The sequence below is a fragment of the Oppia nitens genome, unplaced genomic scaffold, assembly GCF_028296485.1.
Source record: "Oppia nitens isolate AA-2021 unplaced genomic scaffold, nextdenovo-longstitch-racon4-pilon3 scaffold9_pilon_pilon_pilon, whole genome shotgun sequence".
NCBI lineage: Eukaryota > Metazoa > Arthropoda > Arachnida > Sarcoptiformes > Oppiidae > Oppia > Oppia nitens.
The window spans coordinates 255,754-271,108 of NW_026533253.1; the positions used below are offsets into that span (position 1 = coordinate 255,754).

The following is a 15,355-nucleotide window of genomic DNA, read 5'->3' on the forward strand; positions in this document are numbered from 1 at the left end:
GTTAAGCATCGCTATCAATGGCCACTAATTAAATTTTTTTTTATTAAAAACATAACCTCAACAAAAAAAATTAAAGTCACTTAAAAAAAATTTTGTGATATTTTTTCTGTGCAATTATATTATATATTGTGTGTTAAAATTAAACACAAACAAACAAACAAAAATTTGAATCCAAATTTTATCAAATATTAATGTGCAATATAATTATATGCAAATATTGCATATATATATATAAGGTGTCTAAACGGTGTGACCAGATTAAGGGGAGGGGGGGGCGGCGGACAGGACTTGTCAGTTCAGAACAGTATTATATCAACATAATAATAATAATATAATTATCAATTAATAATAATAATAATAATTAACAACTATTAGTATTTGATATCAATTATCAGATATCATATATAATATATTGTTTTGTTTTGTTTTGTATTGTGTGTCCAAAAAAAAAATAAAATCAGACAAATAAAAAGTTTTTAGTTTTAGTCGTCGTCTTTCTTTTCAAGTTTGAGATCAACCATTGCGTGCAAATCTTCAGGACTGTAGCCCAGTAGGGACTGGAGGTCGCAGACAAACCGGTAGACGTATCGTTTGCCGGCTGTCTTATGGATAATGTTTTTGTCATAATAGTAGCGAAGTCCTCGACTTAGTTTCTCGTAATTCATTTTTGGTTTATTTTTCCTAAAATAAAAAAACATAATTATTAGTAATTGTTGTATTATTTTACACACAATTCAATGAATTAAATGCATACCTGACACCCCATCGACGGGCCACCTCATCGGGATCGGTCAGTTTGAATTCCCAGCCGTCACCCGTCCACGAGATAAAGCTCTGGCAGGCCTTGTCTGTCAGCAGTTCCAGTAAAAACTGCCACAACTGTATCGGTCCACTCCCTACTCAAATTGCATAATAAAAAAGCAAACAAAAAAAATAAAATAAAAATAAAAACCAATTAAGTAATTATATTTAGCTTAAAAAAAGCAAACGTTACTTTATTAGGTTAAGACTTGTGTGTGTGTGTGTATGTGGCTTATGGTTAAGGACACGACAGCACACAACAATCACACCACCAAAACAACAGGTGTATTGATTGTGTAAATATGTGTTTTTTAGTAAAGAAAAGTAAACAGAAAAACTATTTTTCAAAAAAAAATCAAATCTTTGAGAGAGAGAAAAAAAAATCAGTGTTACTAATAATAAAAGCTAACATTTGTTGGCAAAGGCGGCGGCGTTTCGTATGTCTACGCGTTTCCGCCACTAATTAGTGTCTGTCTGTGCGGGCGGTTCTCGCACATCAAGATCTCTCTCTCTCTCTCTCTCTCCACACACACACACACACACACACACACACACACAACTATATATATATATATATATATATATATTAGTAACTATGTGTCCCTTATTATGATAGTGTATGAGACACACACACACACACACACACACACACATCTCGACCCATCATATAAAAAAACAGATGTAACGTGTGATTACCTGCGAGAACAGCCGCTTGAATGACAGGCTTTCCATCGATGGTTGTCTGACTGCTATGCAATGATAGTGTCTGATGCGGTTGATGGTGGTGTTGAGTACTTGGACTATGCATTTGGGACAAGTGTGTCAGCGCCTGATTGTTTGTGTCTCGGATGTGATGTAACTGTGTGTATGTCGTGTGCGGATTATGATGTGTGATATGATGCGACTGTTGTTGTTGTTGTTGTTGTTGGCCGTGATGTTGCTGTTGTTGACCACCGACGTGCTGGTTATGGTGTTGTGGCGGACCACCCGATAAACCATTTGGTGTACCGCTATTGCTGTGCGGACTCATTTCCTGTGGCCATTGCTCTGGCGACGGTGTCGGCGGTACTGATGACGGAACCGTCTGGAGTGGCGGTTCGTATTGATGTGACGAGTAGTCGACCATTGCATTCATGTCATGTGTCGGATACCGACCTATTTATTTTAAATACAAAAATAAAACCATAAAAATCAATAAAAAATTCACATAAACAAAAATTTTAGTACATATATACAGTATATATATAGCTTTATTACTAATAAATTTGAGACAATAGACAATAACATGCAATAAAATTATACATATATTAATATATATAGTTTTATGGACAGGTAGGTAGATATAGATATATGTTTATACGGTATTCTATAAAGTAAGACAAACAACACTTAACACATGCCAATTAACAGGTCATCCCTCGCACATGCATTATAGGCACTACTAATCATCATATAATTACCAAAGAGGCGATTATTCGGACCTCTATTATTGTAAGCTTTATTTGTTGTGAATTGTGGCGAATATTTACTTTCGGTCATCAGATGGGCGGTCGGATAGAATTCGGAACCGTCCAGAAAGGTAGTCGTCTGACTGTCCAGACCGTAGCCGTCGTGGTTGTCCTCATAGCGACTGTGGCCGAGGGCCAGGTCGTCATGACAATCGTTTAACGTAAGCATCGATTCGGTAATGTGTAGATAGGACGGAGCTATCATATCATATCAAACAAATTAAATAAAAAAAATCAAAATTAATGATACAAAACATTATTAATAAAAATTATTAGTAACTATTTTTTTAAAAAAAGCGTTGTTTAGACAACCAGTGCCATAATATTCATGAAATATAATATATATATTGATGGCATTCATTGTAATCATATAAAACACATATATATATATACGTATAAAAAGTAGTGTTTATATAATGTGCAATAATCAGTGAATATTGAGGCTGTCATTCAAAACTCTCTCTCTCTCTCTCTCTCTCTCTCTCTCTCTCTCTCTCTCTCTCTCTCTCTTATTGAATATATTGAGCAATCATTTGCAATGTTTTAAAAAAACAATAATAAGTTATTATTACTAACTTTGATAGAGAAAAATACTAATAATAAGTGAAACCTATAATAGTTTTTTTTGAGAAGCGGTTGACCGTAAAAAACAAGAACCAAATGTTGTTTTAGCGCCTGTTTTCTGGTGTCTGTCTCTCTCTCTCTTTCTTTTTATATGTAATATATATCATATCTATTGGAACTCATATATATATATGAAGGTATGGCAGCAGATGGCAAACGGCTTATATACCAACAAAAAAAATTTCATCCATTTAAATATATACCGTCGGTTGTACTAAACTAACTCAATGTTGTACTTAATGTGGCCAAACATTAAATTTTATTTTATTATTTTTTTCTAATATTATATATCTATTTTGTGATACAATGATAATGATAAAGTAAAATACTATAGAAAAAGAAAATATAAAACTACTTTTAATTGGCACTACATTTAAGTTAGTCAATGATTTTTTTTGATTATTTTTATAGAGCTATTACCTCATATATGTTGATATAACTATTTTATTGCCTAATCTCAGAGATATATAATTTATGAAACACTCAATTATATAATGTCGAAAACTTTTTTTAAATAGTTTTTTTGGACAATTAAAATTTCAGTATTAAATCAATTTTTTTAGGTTAATTAATTAAACATATATATATATATATAATTTATCAGCAGATTAATTGAAAAAAATACCAATGAAAGTAATTTTAAATTATAATTTAATAGACTATATACACTGTATATATACAGTATAAGCAATAAAAATGTTAGACAACATAATCATCAATTTTGAACGGAAAATCGTAAATCCTATAATCAATAGATATAATACAGCATTATATACATTATGTATATATATATGTGTTCATCAAATCAATAGATTTATAGTGAGAAATAGGTTTGTAAACCACAATCACTCTGTTTTCACTGACATTTACCTAAAGACCTCAAAAAAAAGGAAAGAAAACTATTTTATTATCATATTATTACAGTATATTTATTTAAACACACAAATGAAAGTACTGTTATTTTTAGGCTTTTAAAAGAAGGCATTTAATAGGGAACGGAAGTTCTCTCTCTCTCTCTCTCTCTCTCTCTCTCTCTCTCTCTCTCTCTCTCTAACTCTGTCAATACAATTGTAATATTACTGTGAATTAAATCACAAACTGTTTAAGGAGGTGGAAGGGGAGGTAATTTGGACAGGAAGCACACCGTTAGGGTGGCTCTCACAAGCATCGGCCGATTGATTCATTTAACATTTAAGGTTTGCATCTCTCTCTCTCTCTCTCTCTATTTGCTAAGGTATTACACTTTTTTTCTCGCACTAATCAATTGACTTACAAATCACCGGACAGGAAGTCTACACATAACGGGTGACTATACATAAGCCTTGCAATCAAAAAATATATATATATATAATAAATGAATGAATGAATAGGTCAGCCATGCATTGGACAGGTGGTCATACATTTTTTTGTGCACAAAAATGTATGTCATCAACATTAGTAGTACAATCGGGTTTAATTCAAATATAATTTGTAGCTTTTAATATACAGTATAAACTTTTAAGTTAATAAAGTATATTATCATAATATTTCATAATTATAATAAACAACAAAAAATTTATAAATAATTATATATTAAATAAAATGAATTAAAGAATAATAATAACATATTCTCTTACTTTTCATATACAGATTGTATATTATAAACAAACTTATAATTTACGATATGTTTTGACAACAAATTCTTTGGGCAACAAAATATTTTTGTCGTTGAAGTTTATGGTGTTATTTATATTATAATAATAATAAAAATTAAAAAAAAAGTTGAAATAAAGATTAAACTTTAAGTACTTTTTTTGAAATATATATATATATATATAAACTTTTTTTTTAAAAATGATATCAAATTACTCAATACAATTCGTACACAAATCTATAATAAAACACATTTGAAAAATATTAGACGACTTTTGGCTTTTTTTTATTTGTTGAAACAAAGAGTTAATTTTTGAAAGTTTTTTGTTTCTTAAGGGGTTAGAGTTAGTTAGTCGATGATATGCCGGCGCCGACACTTAAATTATTATATGATAGCAATCACACTACTGTGTGTGTGTATGTGTGTGCCAGCAATATATTGGATGTCCACTAAAAAAAACTTTTTAAGGGTTTGACGCAAAATGTGATCTTTTCAATAGTATATCATATATATATATAATACAATTTGTTTGGTATATATATATGAGAATATGTATATATAAAAAAAAAGTTTAACACAAAACTAGGGTAGGAGGAGAGGGATAGGCATTATTGAGAAAAAGTTGGTTCACTGGGTTTGTGTGAGACCAGACCAGAAACCAGGCACAGGCGCTGTTGGTCTGATGATTATTACTGACTGACTGACTGACTATAACTATACCCGAGTGAGTGCCGATACAGCAGATGTTGTTCACTATTATTGTCGACTATAGCATAAAAATACTATAAATGCAATGCCTTTTTATGCCTAATATTTTTTTTTGCTCACTTTACACCATAGAAAAAGTTAATATAATATATATATATTTCTAACAAACAATTAGTTGCTGAACGAAATCAAGGCTAAACATGAATTATATATTATATATATGGTATTTAATGGGTTATATATATTTAAACAATCATTTGCCCCATCAAGTAGTAGTAGTGGTGGGAATAGTAGTGCAAAAAATATATGATACTCTCTTTTCTAATAATATACTAATACTAATAATAATAATAATATTAAAACAACAGCACATCATCAAACACTTTACAAATAAATACATTTTTAATAGCAATATTCATACATATATTTATATTTATTCTGTATTTTAATATTTATGACCGCAAGCAATGAAATAATACTCTTTTTTATTATTTCACTATATTATTCATATGAATTTATTAATATATATATATATATATATTATTGTGTGAATTCAATGTGAATATAAAGGGTCTATAATTGTCTCCCTTTTATTGCTATTAGTTTGCTAACGATATTATCTGCTAATTGTTTTTCAAATAAAATTAAAAAACTAAAATGTATGTCTAATGTTATTTGATTTGCACATTTGGCAATAAAACTATTTTTTTGTAAAACTAGACACTAATGTCTAAAGATACAAATATCTATAATAATAATAATAGTAAAATGCTTAACAAATATAAAAACTAATAATAGTTGCTAAAAGTTTTCATATGATATTTATAAATTTAGTTTGTAATATAATTACATTATAGATGATAAATATTTAAACTATTAATTCAATATTTATAATTTTATCAAAACATCCGTTCAAGTATTTAATTTTAATAATTTTTTTATTATTAAAACTTTCTATAATTATAACAATAATTAAATGCCATAACAATTTTTAATACTGTTATAGTGTCTTAAAATGATAGCCATTTTATAAAAACATTTACTTTATAAAGTATTGTTTATATTAAATATAATATATTATATCTAACAGTCAAACTCTATCATAAAAATAATAATTTGAGATTAAAATTTTGCAGAAATTATTTTTAATGAGAAAATATTTAAATGAAAACAAAATTCTTTGCTTAAACTAATATTAGATTAAAAAAAATAATATAAAAATTTTTAAAAATACTTTACAAATTTCCGACAAATTATTTATATTTATATATTTATAATAAGATTAGCTTAACGTAAATATCTAAATGTTTAATGAGATAGAAACTCAACATCAATAACAACAAAAATTTGTAAAAACATTTTTTTTAATCACTAAACTATAACATCATTGAAGAGATAGAGAGAGATTAGTCTTAACAAAAAATATATATAATTTTTTCCGATTACAACATTAACTGATAATACATACCAGAGCTCTCTCTCTCTCTCTCTCTCTCTCTCTCTCTGGTATTAATAGAGTAATTGAATCGAAAAAAATGGATTTCCTTTACAAGAAACGGCAGATTCGCTTTCAATTGACAGGCCTTTCAATAGTGGGTTTTAATGAATGAGAAATAGAGAGAGCGATAGAAGAAAGGTATGAAAAGGTATGCCGTTTTTTGGGGGAAAAGTGGAGTTGAAGTGCATATCATTTGCGGTTTATATATATATATATATATATTTGTCGACAACAATAATATGTTTAATAAACAGTTAACTTCCGGCGCTATCCGGAGATAAATGTTTTTCCACAGCACTGACCCTAATATATATAGTGAGGACTACTAGTAGTAGTAGTAGTAGTAATACTTTAGTAATGTTGTGTCAGACTTATAGTATTTGTTATATGTTTTTGTATGTTATGTTTACTTTTTGTTGTTGTTGTTGTCTATTATATTATATATTATAATAAGTAACCACTAATTCAAATGTTGACTTCAACTTTAAAGGGCAAACAATATATTGCACATAATATGCATAATATTATTTCAATTGATAGACATCAACAACAACAACATAATAATAATAATCTATTAATTTATTTCTATATATATATTATTATTAATTCATCATAAATTCAATGTATTAATTAATCAATTCAAGGCTCCAAAATAAATATATATATAAATTAACTAATGTTTGAATATATTAAAAATGTCATTCAATTTTCTAATTGATTTTATTATTTATTAAAATTAATGAGTGAAATGATAGAAATGAGAAAAAACTCAATAAATAGACAATAATAGCTATAAAAACAAACTAAAACCCAATTTATTATTATTATTATTATTGTTTCTTATGGATTGTCATTAATAAAAACTAATAATATTCATAATAATCATAATTTAAATGATATATAATTGAGCTCAACAACAACAACACACATATATACACACACAGTCAGTCTCCAGCATAACAAAAAAACCTTCCCACGAGATACCAGTGCTGCTGAAACTCCCAGTCCTCCCCCGATAGAAAAATGCATACATATAGACACACACAAACAGTCAGTCATCAAGAGATAGTAGTTATTTATGAATAACAATTGCCAAATAAATTTGGATAACAAGTACACACACACACACACACTCACACACAAAAAAGTACATATATTTTTATATACAGTATATTATTTATATATTAACTTAACGTTAAATAAATTTTGGCTTTAATTGATAGTTGAAATCAATTGAGGGTTCGAAGAGAGAGAGAGAGAGAGAGAGAGAGAGAGAGAGAGAGAGAGAGAGAGAGGGCATATGACAACCCAGACTAATAATTTACAAAACCAGTCACTACACTCACACACACACACACACACACATCACTATAAGCTCATTATTTATATATTTATTTTTGCTATTATTACGATTATTATTATGAATATATGATTATTATTATTTGTGTATTGCTTATTGAGAGTGAAGTAGAGATCAACAACAAAAATATTGCAATCTCTCTCTCTCTCTCTCTCTCTTTCTCTCTCTCTCTTTCTCTCTCTCTCTCTCTCATCCAATGATTGGCTTTAATAAGTCGTGAAAATTAGTGTTTCGGGTAATAAATATTAAATTACATTTCAGCAACAACTACTACTACAACAACAACAACAAAAAGATAAGGCAATGGCAATGGCACTGTAGTGTCAATGAATTTATACAAATATAATATATTTAATAGTAATTGACATTAATATCAATCAATTGTATGTATGTATGTATGAGAGGCTTACCGTCAGTGAATGATCCATTGGTTGAGGGACTGTTGGCTATGGTGGTGGTAGTGGTTACCGATGACGATGGACCGCCACCGCTGCTGCTAATGGCCGTACCGTTCATCACTGGCGTAGCCTTTTGTTCGTTGGCCAGTGTATAGCCGGGGCCCGATTGTTGGAAAAATTCGTTAAAGTCAGGCATACAGGGCTCGTAGTAATTGGACGGTACGTTCTCCAGTGATGTCGTCGACGATGACCGTTCCTTATCTACCTCTGTGTGGAGGGGTTTTTGTGGAGAGGGGGAACACAATCATTAAATATCATCATTATTATCATCACATCAAACAAACAAACAAAAAATCATTAAACATAATATAAACGAAAATATATATATATATCATTGTTGTAGTTAAGTAATAGCGAAACATAAATGATTAGTAAATAGATATCTATTTATGAAACTATTATTAATGTCTATAATAATAATACTACTAATAATCACATAACACGGGCACTGCTTAGTATGATTCATAACTTTTTTATTTTATATTTTATTTATATTATATTATAAAAATATAAATTTCTATTATTATGACAGTATAATATACTATATATATAAATACAGTATTATATAATAATAAAACTAATTGTAATAGATATATATATATTTAATAAGTTTTGAAACAAATTTTTTCTTAGATTAGTAATTATTAGCAACAAATTAAATATAATTAAATCAAGTGATAAATAAATTATATATATATTTATTTATTTAGCCACTCGTTTGTGTTGTTAACGCAATGAATGGCTAATAGCAACTGAAACCGACAGTTTAATTGAATTTGAATTAATAATAATAATAATATATATATATATAAATTATTATTATTATTTAGTGTTGTTTTGGGGTAGGAATATGAGAATTTTATAGACAATTAATAGACTTCCCTTTTTAATGAAATAAATTACAGTAAAATGATTACAATTAACAAAACTATTGTCAGTAGAAAAAATTGACTGGTAATTCAATCGGACGGATATATATATATCTAAAATAATACTATTTATTTGCAATATAATAGCTCAGTGAGGATGTAATGGTAATGTCCACTACCTGTCTGTATGTCAGTGACAACACAACAACAACAGCTACAGCAACGACAAGGTTTTCGGATGATATACTGTATATATAAAGCACTGGTATTTAATAATTGAATAATCAGTTAGTGATTACTATAAATTATTAATATTATATATCACTTATTAATACATTAATATAGAAATTGATATTTTTTTGAATGTCACTGTATATTATAGAAACGTCCGATAGTACTGCTAATAGTTTGTTAACTAATGGCATTGAGATTGGGATTCAATATAACAATATTATGTATATATTAGTTTATAATAATAATAATAATAATAATAATAAATAGTCGAGTAAATATCATATTAAATGTTTATATTCATTTAAAGGGACAGCCAATGAGGGGGTAGAACGATGACAATCAGTGCAGCCCTATATTGACTAATCAGCAAATTATGGCTATATTTGGGTGACAACTACTACTACTACAACAACGACAAGTGCAATGAATTGTCCCAACAATTGGGGGATTAGATAATGGGATCGTGAGGTGCATCGCAACACCAACACTACTAAAGCAATCAACAATCAGCTCTCTCTCTCTCTCTCTCTCTCTCTCTCTCTCTCTCTCTCTCTCTCTCTCTCTCTCTCTGTCCCTAACTATAGGAATTCATTTAACAAAAAAATTATTATTTCCATCACATCTAATAGTATAGAGTAGTAAAACCATCACTAACTATAAAAAACACATCAACGGATGTTAACAATAGTGATGCCAAACGGAAAACTATTGGTTTGATTGAATGGAAGAGCTGGAGCACAACAAATATATTACATAACCATTAATATATACATATATATACCATATATTATGTATAATTCATATGATAATACAATACATTTTATAGCACTTCTCTCTCTCTCTCTCTCTTTCTCTACCAATCTATTCATATAGCTCTTTACGCTTCAAGTAATACATGAAAACGCCTTTTTAAAAGTGTATACACTGTTTGAATACACAATAAATATTACATATATATAGTATATATATATACTATTATTTAATTTTTATATACTCTTTAAATTGTTATTTAACTCCTCTCTCTCTCAGAGAGAAAGAGAGAGAGAGAGAGAGAGAGAGAGAGAGAGAGAGAGAGAGAGAGAGAGAGAGAGATCCCGAAACCTGTTTTCATTTAAATACACTATAAATATATAATAAATTAACTATTTTTTAACTAGAAAACAAAAATTATTATTATTTAACAAAATTGTGAGCCAACTCTCCATAGATTCAAACAGCGATCCACACATTCATGTCATTATTATTATTATTGTTATTATTATTATTATCATTTTAATTGTCAGACATATATATATATATCTTTATATATATTAGATTTTCTGGACTCTAATATATATAAGGTTTAACAAAAAAAACTATATATATTTTAAATGTAATTTATTCTTTTGTCTAAAATGTCATTATATATAAAAATATATTTAAAAAATAAATTTATTTAATAATAATTATTTTTTTCAAACTTTTTATGGTCATAGAAATATTTTTTTAAATAAATTTCTAGACTATTAAACAAAATACAAGAATTTTAGCGCATATTTATTAAACTATTTTTTATTGTACTGTATATACATATCTGAAGTTCAGAGCCTTGGATGCAATATATATTTAATTTAAAAATAATAATAAAACAAATATGAAAACAAGTAATATATATATATATATATATATATATATATATATATATATATATATATTGTTATAGTTGTTATACTGTATCCCAGTTGTGATTGAATTAATTTATTTGTGGTATTTTAAGTGATAAAAATCACTGTAAAAAATATAAATATATATATGATTTCCTGCGATAATCAGTTCGTCAACCTATCATTACATGACATCTGAAATACATTTACTATTTAATAGTCAATATTTGATTATTAAAATAAAATAAAAATATATAGCAATTTAATTTAATATCAATTTATCACTTGTTTGGTATGAAAAAAAATTAATCGATTATTAAATATATATATATATATAAATAATTACAGTACATATATGCTTAGCATTTAATAATAAATATAAACATTTTAAAAAAATAGCACTAAAACTAAATAATTTGGTAAAAAACAAATAATTTCTATTAAAAAAAAATTAGAGTTAACAGTAAACATATAAAAATTATGTGTTAATTGAAAACAAAAAGAGTTAGTGAGTGAGTGAGTGAGTGAGTGAGTGAGTAAGTGAGTGAGTGAGAGAGAGAGAGAGAGAGAGAGAGAGAGAGAGAGAGAGAGCACAGGTATGATTGCACTCATTTATAAAAAAAATATATAAAGTAATGGTTAGACAAAAATTCAGGTGCAAACCTTTTTGAAGTATATCCAAGTGTTCCCATAGAATGTCGCCCATAAAAGGGGGCGCCCGGGCTAGGAAAGCCTCCTTTCCTAAGTTACACATGTCTTTGCCTTTCATTGACATAAAGTTGGTAGTATTGACACCTTCCAGACAAAACTCACGGATAGCCCAGACTAGCCAATCGTTGACATCAAGTTCGGACCACTGGCGAGGATCTACCGGTGCGCCACATAAAGCAAACATTACTTATTATTATTATTATTATTATTAATACTAATATTAATATTATTTTTGTTGAAAAATTCAGATCACATACACCTGTTGTGTCAATATATTATTACAATATTATTATATTATTGCTATTAGTATTTGTAGTTTCAATTTAAATCGTTTCAATAAATATGTGTGAGGTATACACACAACTACTACTACTACTACTACACGGGGGTCAGTGTAGTAGTAGTAGTAGTAGTTAGCGACACAACAGTTGCACCCTTTGATAATTTGTTTTTTTTTGTGTGTTAGCCAACTAACTAACAAACTAACTGGTCGTCCATAACTGGAAAACAAGTATTAAATATTAGGTTGACATACCTTTAGTTATGTTGAGTGCTTCTCTCTGTTTGTCCCAACTATAAAAGCTGGCCGTCAATGCCTGTGTCATCTTTTGGTTGGTGCCGGGCGTTAGTGGCGGCACTTGTGTCGGTAGGTCTGTCCAATGAAACATACAAATAGCAACCATTAGTATTATTAATAATATTATTTACATTAAACATCTTAATCACTATTTAATTAGTTATGTAATATCTATAATATATATATTATATAATCAGTCGCTCACATATACATATATATATTATGTAACTTTATATTAAGGTATTATACAGTATATATATCAGTATATATAAATGTTTGTATTATATATCAAAATACAAATTGATGACAGAGCGCCCCTACATCCTGTACACCCGCACCGGTATCCAAAGTGACTTTCCCAACACTACAAACAGTTCACTTAAGTTATACTTCTTTACAGGCGCTCCCCAACCATATAAATATAATATATCTATCAATTGACTTCAATTAGTGGTGGTTTGGATTGCCGTTTGATAGTAAATAACCACTTAATTAGATATTAATCTCTTAAAAAAAATTTTCAAAATGATATTTTCTTCCCCCCCTTTTCAATGCCCTATTAACGTAAAATCTAATTTAATTTATTACAGTATATATATATATATTATATACTTTATATTTATTGAACATAAAGATAGATACAACATAGATATCTATACAATATAAAATATACATCAATTTTTATCTATTTAAAACAGTTTAAAAGTATTTATTTCATTTTCATTGCAGTATTAATATAAGCAAAAAACATGAAATTAGTTACTTATTAGTTATTCTTTAAATTTATTTATGTTTATTTTTTTGAAACAAAATTGTTATTAAATGAGATGATGAATGGCTTCTCATATCTTTAAAAAAATGAAACTCATATTTCTTAGTTAGTCATCAAAAAAAATGCAATGACAGACACCACACATACAAACTGGATATACAAACTTTATGTCAGAAAAAATAACTAATAATAATAATAATAATTTTTCAAATAGTATTTCATATAAATGTAATTGCTTTTAATAATAATAATAATAATAATAATAATAATAATATACACGCAACTAAACGACCATTCAATTAAAAGTTATTTTTTTGAAACATTAATATCGTATATAAATTTTTATACAGTATCTATATATATATATATAAAACAAAATTAACAATTAATAACAATTAAATTTCAAACTGGTATGTCCAATTTAAAATTACAGTGTGTTTTCGTTAATTTTAATTATTTTGGCTCAATAAATAATAGTAATAATAATAATAATATTTAAAAAATAAATAAAACTTACGGCACAACAAACCACTTTTATTATTACACACACAGAAAAAAGGACAGATTTTTGTTGCTTTAAAAAAATTTTTATATAATATTTGTAGAGTAATGCAAATTAATTCAAAAAAATTTAAAATACAAAAAACAAAGTTCATGTCATTAAACGTTGTTTCGGTCAATATTAAGAATAATAATAATAATAATAATCATTATATTAAAAACATTTATATATATATTATTTTTTATAATAGCAATAACTTTACATATCATATATACTTTATATATATATACAGTATATATAAATGCAAAAAACAAGTTTTTTTATTTTGAAACAATTTATAACATTTAATTGCAATTAAAAGATAATTTGCATTAACTGACAGTTAGCATGTAATATGGCTATGTATTTGTGTGGACTTTCAGTGGTTAACATATATATTATATAATACAAACTTCATTATTATTATTATTATTACAATATTATAAATTAAGCAAAACGCGTAACTATTAAAAAAAATTTTATTAACTTATTTCATATAATATTATATTTTTTAGTTGAATGAAATATCGAAATATAAAGTCAAAACTAGTACAGAAAATATTGTATAATAATATTTGAAACATATATTTGCTTTTTTAAAATATACTAAAAAACAATTGGTAACAAATAATAAATTTTCGACAGTAATTTATTAACTATTTTTTTTAAAAAAATTAATATATTAACTAATTTTTAAATTAGATAACTGATAATGAAATTAATAATATCAAATATAAGTGTATTTGTTAAGTTTTTTTTAAAAAATTAATAGGAAATAATAAACACTTAAATATATATATATTACATATATTTAACAAATTTTTTTAAGTAATTAATTTTTATGTTAATCAAACAATCGGTTTAATTAAAAGGTCAGATTATCTATACTTTTTTTTATCTCACCTAAGGTTTACAACTAAATAAAAGTGAAATAATTTTTTAAAATGTGTAATAAATGCTAATTATTTAGGCAATTATATTAGTTTATTGCATTTAACATATATATAAACTTAACAAAAAAAACTATTTTGCAATACAATTATTTTGCATTTTATAAAATAACAATTTAACACAATATTGATAACAAAAATTAATAACATAATTATATTGAACAAAATTAGTTTTATTATTATTATTATTATTATACAAGAAAAAAGTTTAAATTAATTATCATTAATATTAGTTTAAGTCAAACACATATATATTATATATACATACATACAAACACTGAAAAATAATTAAATGTAATTAAATATAGATTTTAATTGTAATTTTCAACAATAATTAGTTCTCAATTTTTTTTCTAACTTTCGGTTAACAAAAAAAATTATTATAAATAATTGCAATCATGTTTTAAATGAGTTCAATAATATCAGTCTATAATAGACAATATATTTTTATATACATAAAACTTTTAG

At 26.6% G+C, this 15,355-nt stretch overlaps 1 protein-coding gene across 7 annotated transcripts in view; it reads right to left on the reverse strand.

Annotated features, from left to right (window-relative positions):
* Nucleotides 1-327: 327 nt before the first annotated feature.
* LOC128964490 (transforming protein p54/c-ets-1-like) overlaps nt 328-15,355 on the reverse strand; it is a 39,989-nt gene continuing 24,961 nt past the window's right edge. For 4 of the 7 annotated variants that reach the window (XM_054311095.1, XM_054311096.1, XM_054311101.1 and 1 more), the window contains 7 exons: nt 12,583-12,699; nt 12,000-12,203; nt 8,543-8,797; nt 2,262-2,507; nt 1,498-1,956; nt 755-899; nt 328-681 (listed from right to left, as the gene is read on the reverse strand). In XM_054311095.1, the coding sequence (XP_054167070.1) occupies nt 483-681; nt 755-899; nt 1,498-1,956; nt 2,262-2,507; nt 8,543-8,797; nt 12,000-12,203; nt 12,583-12,699 (1,625 nt within the window). In that variant the 3' untranslated portion in view covers nt 328-482. The remainder of the gene's footprint in view (nt 682-754; nt 900-1,497; nt 1,957-2,261; nt 2,508-8,542; nt 8,798-11,999; nt 12,204-12,582; nt 12,700-15,355) is intronic. The other 3 variants (XM_054311099.1, XM_054311098.1, XM_054311097.1) reach the window with 3 other exon arrangements.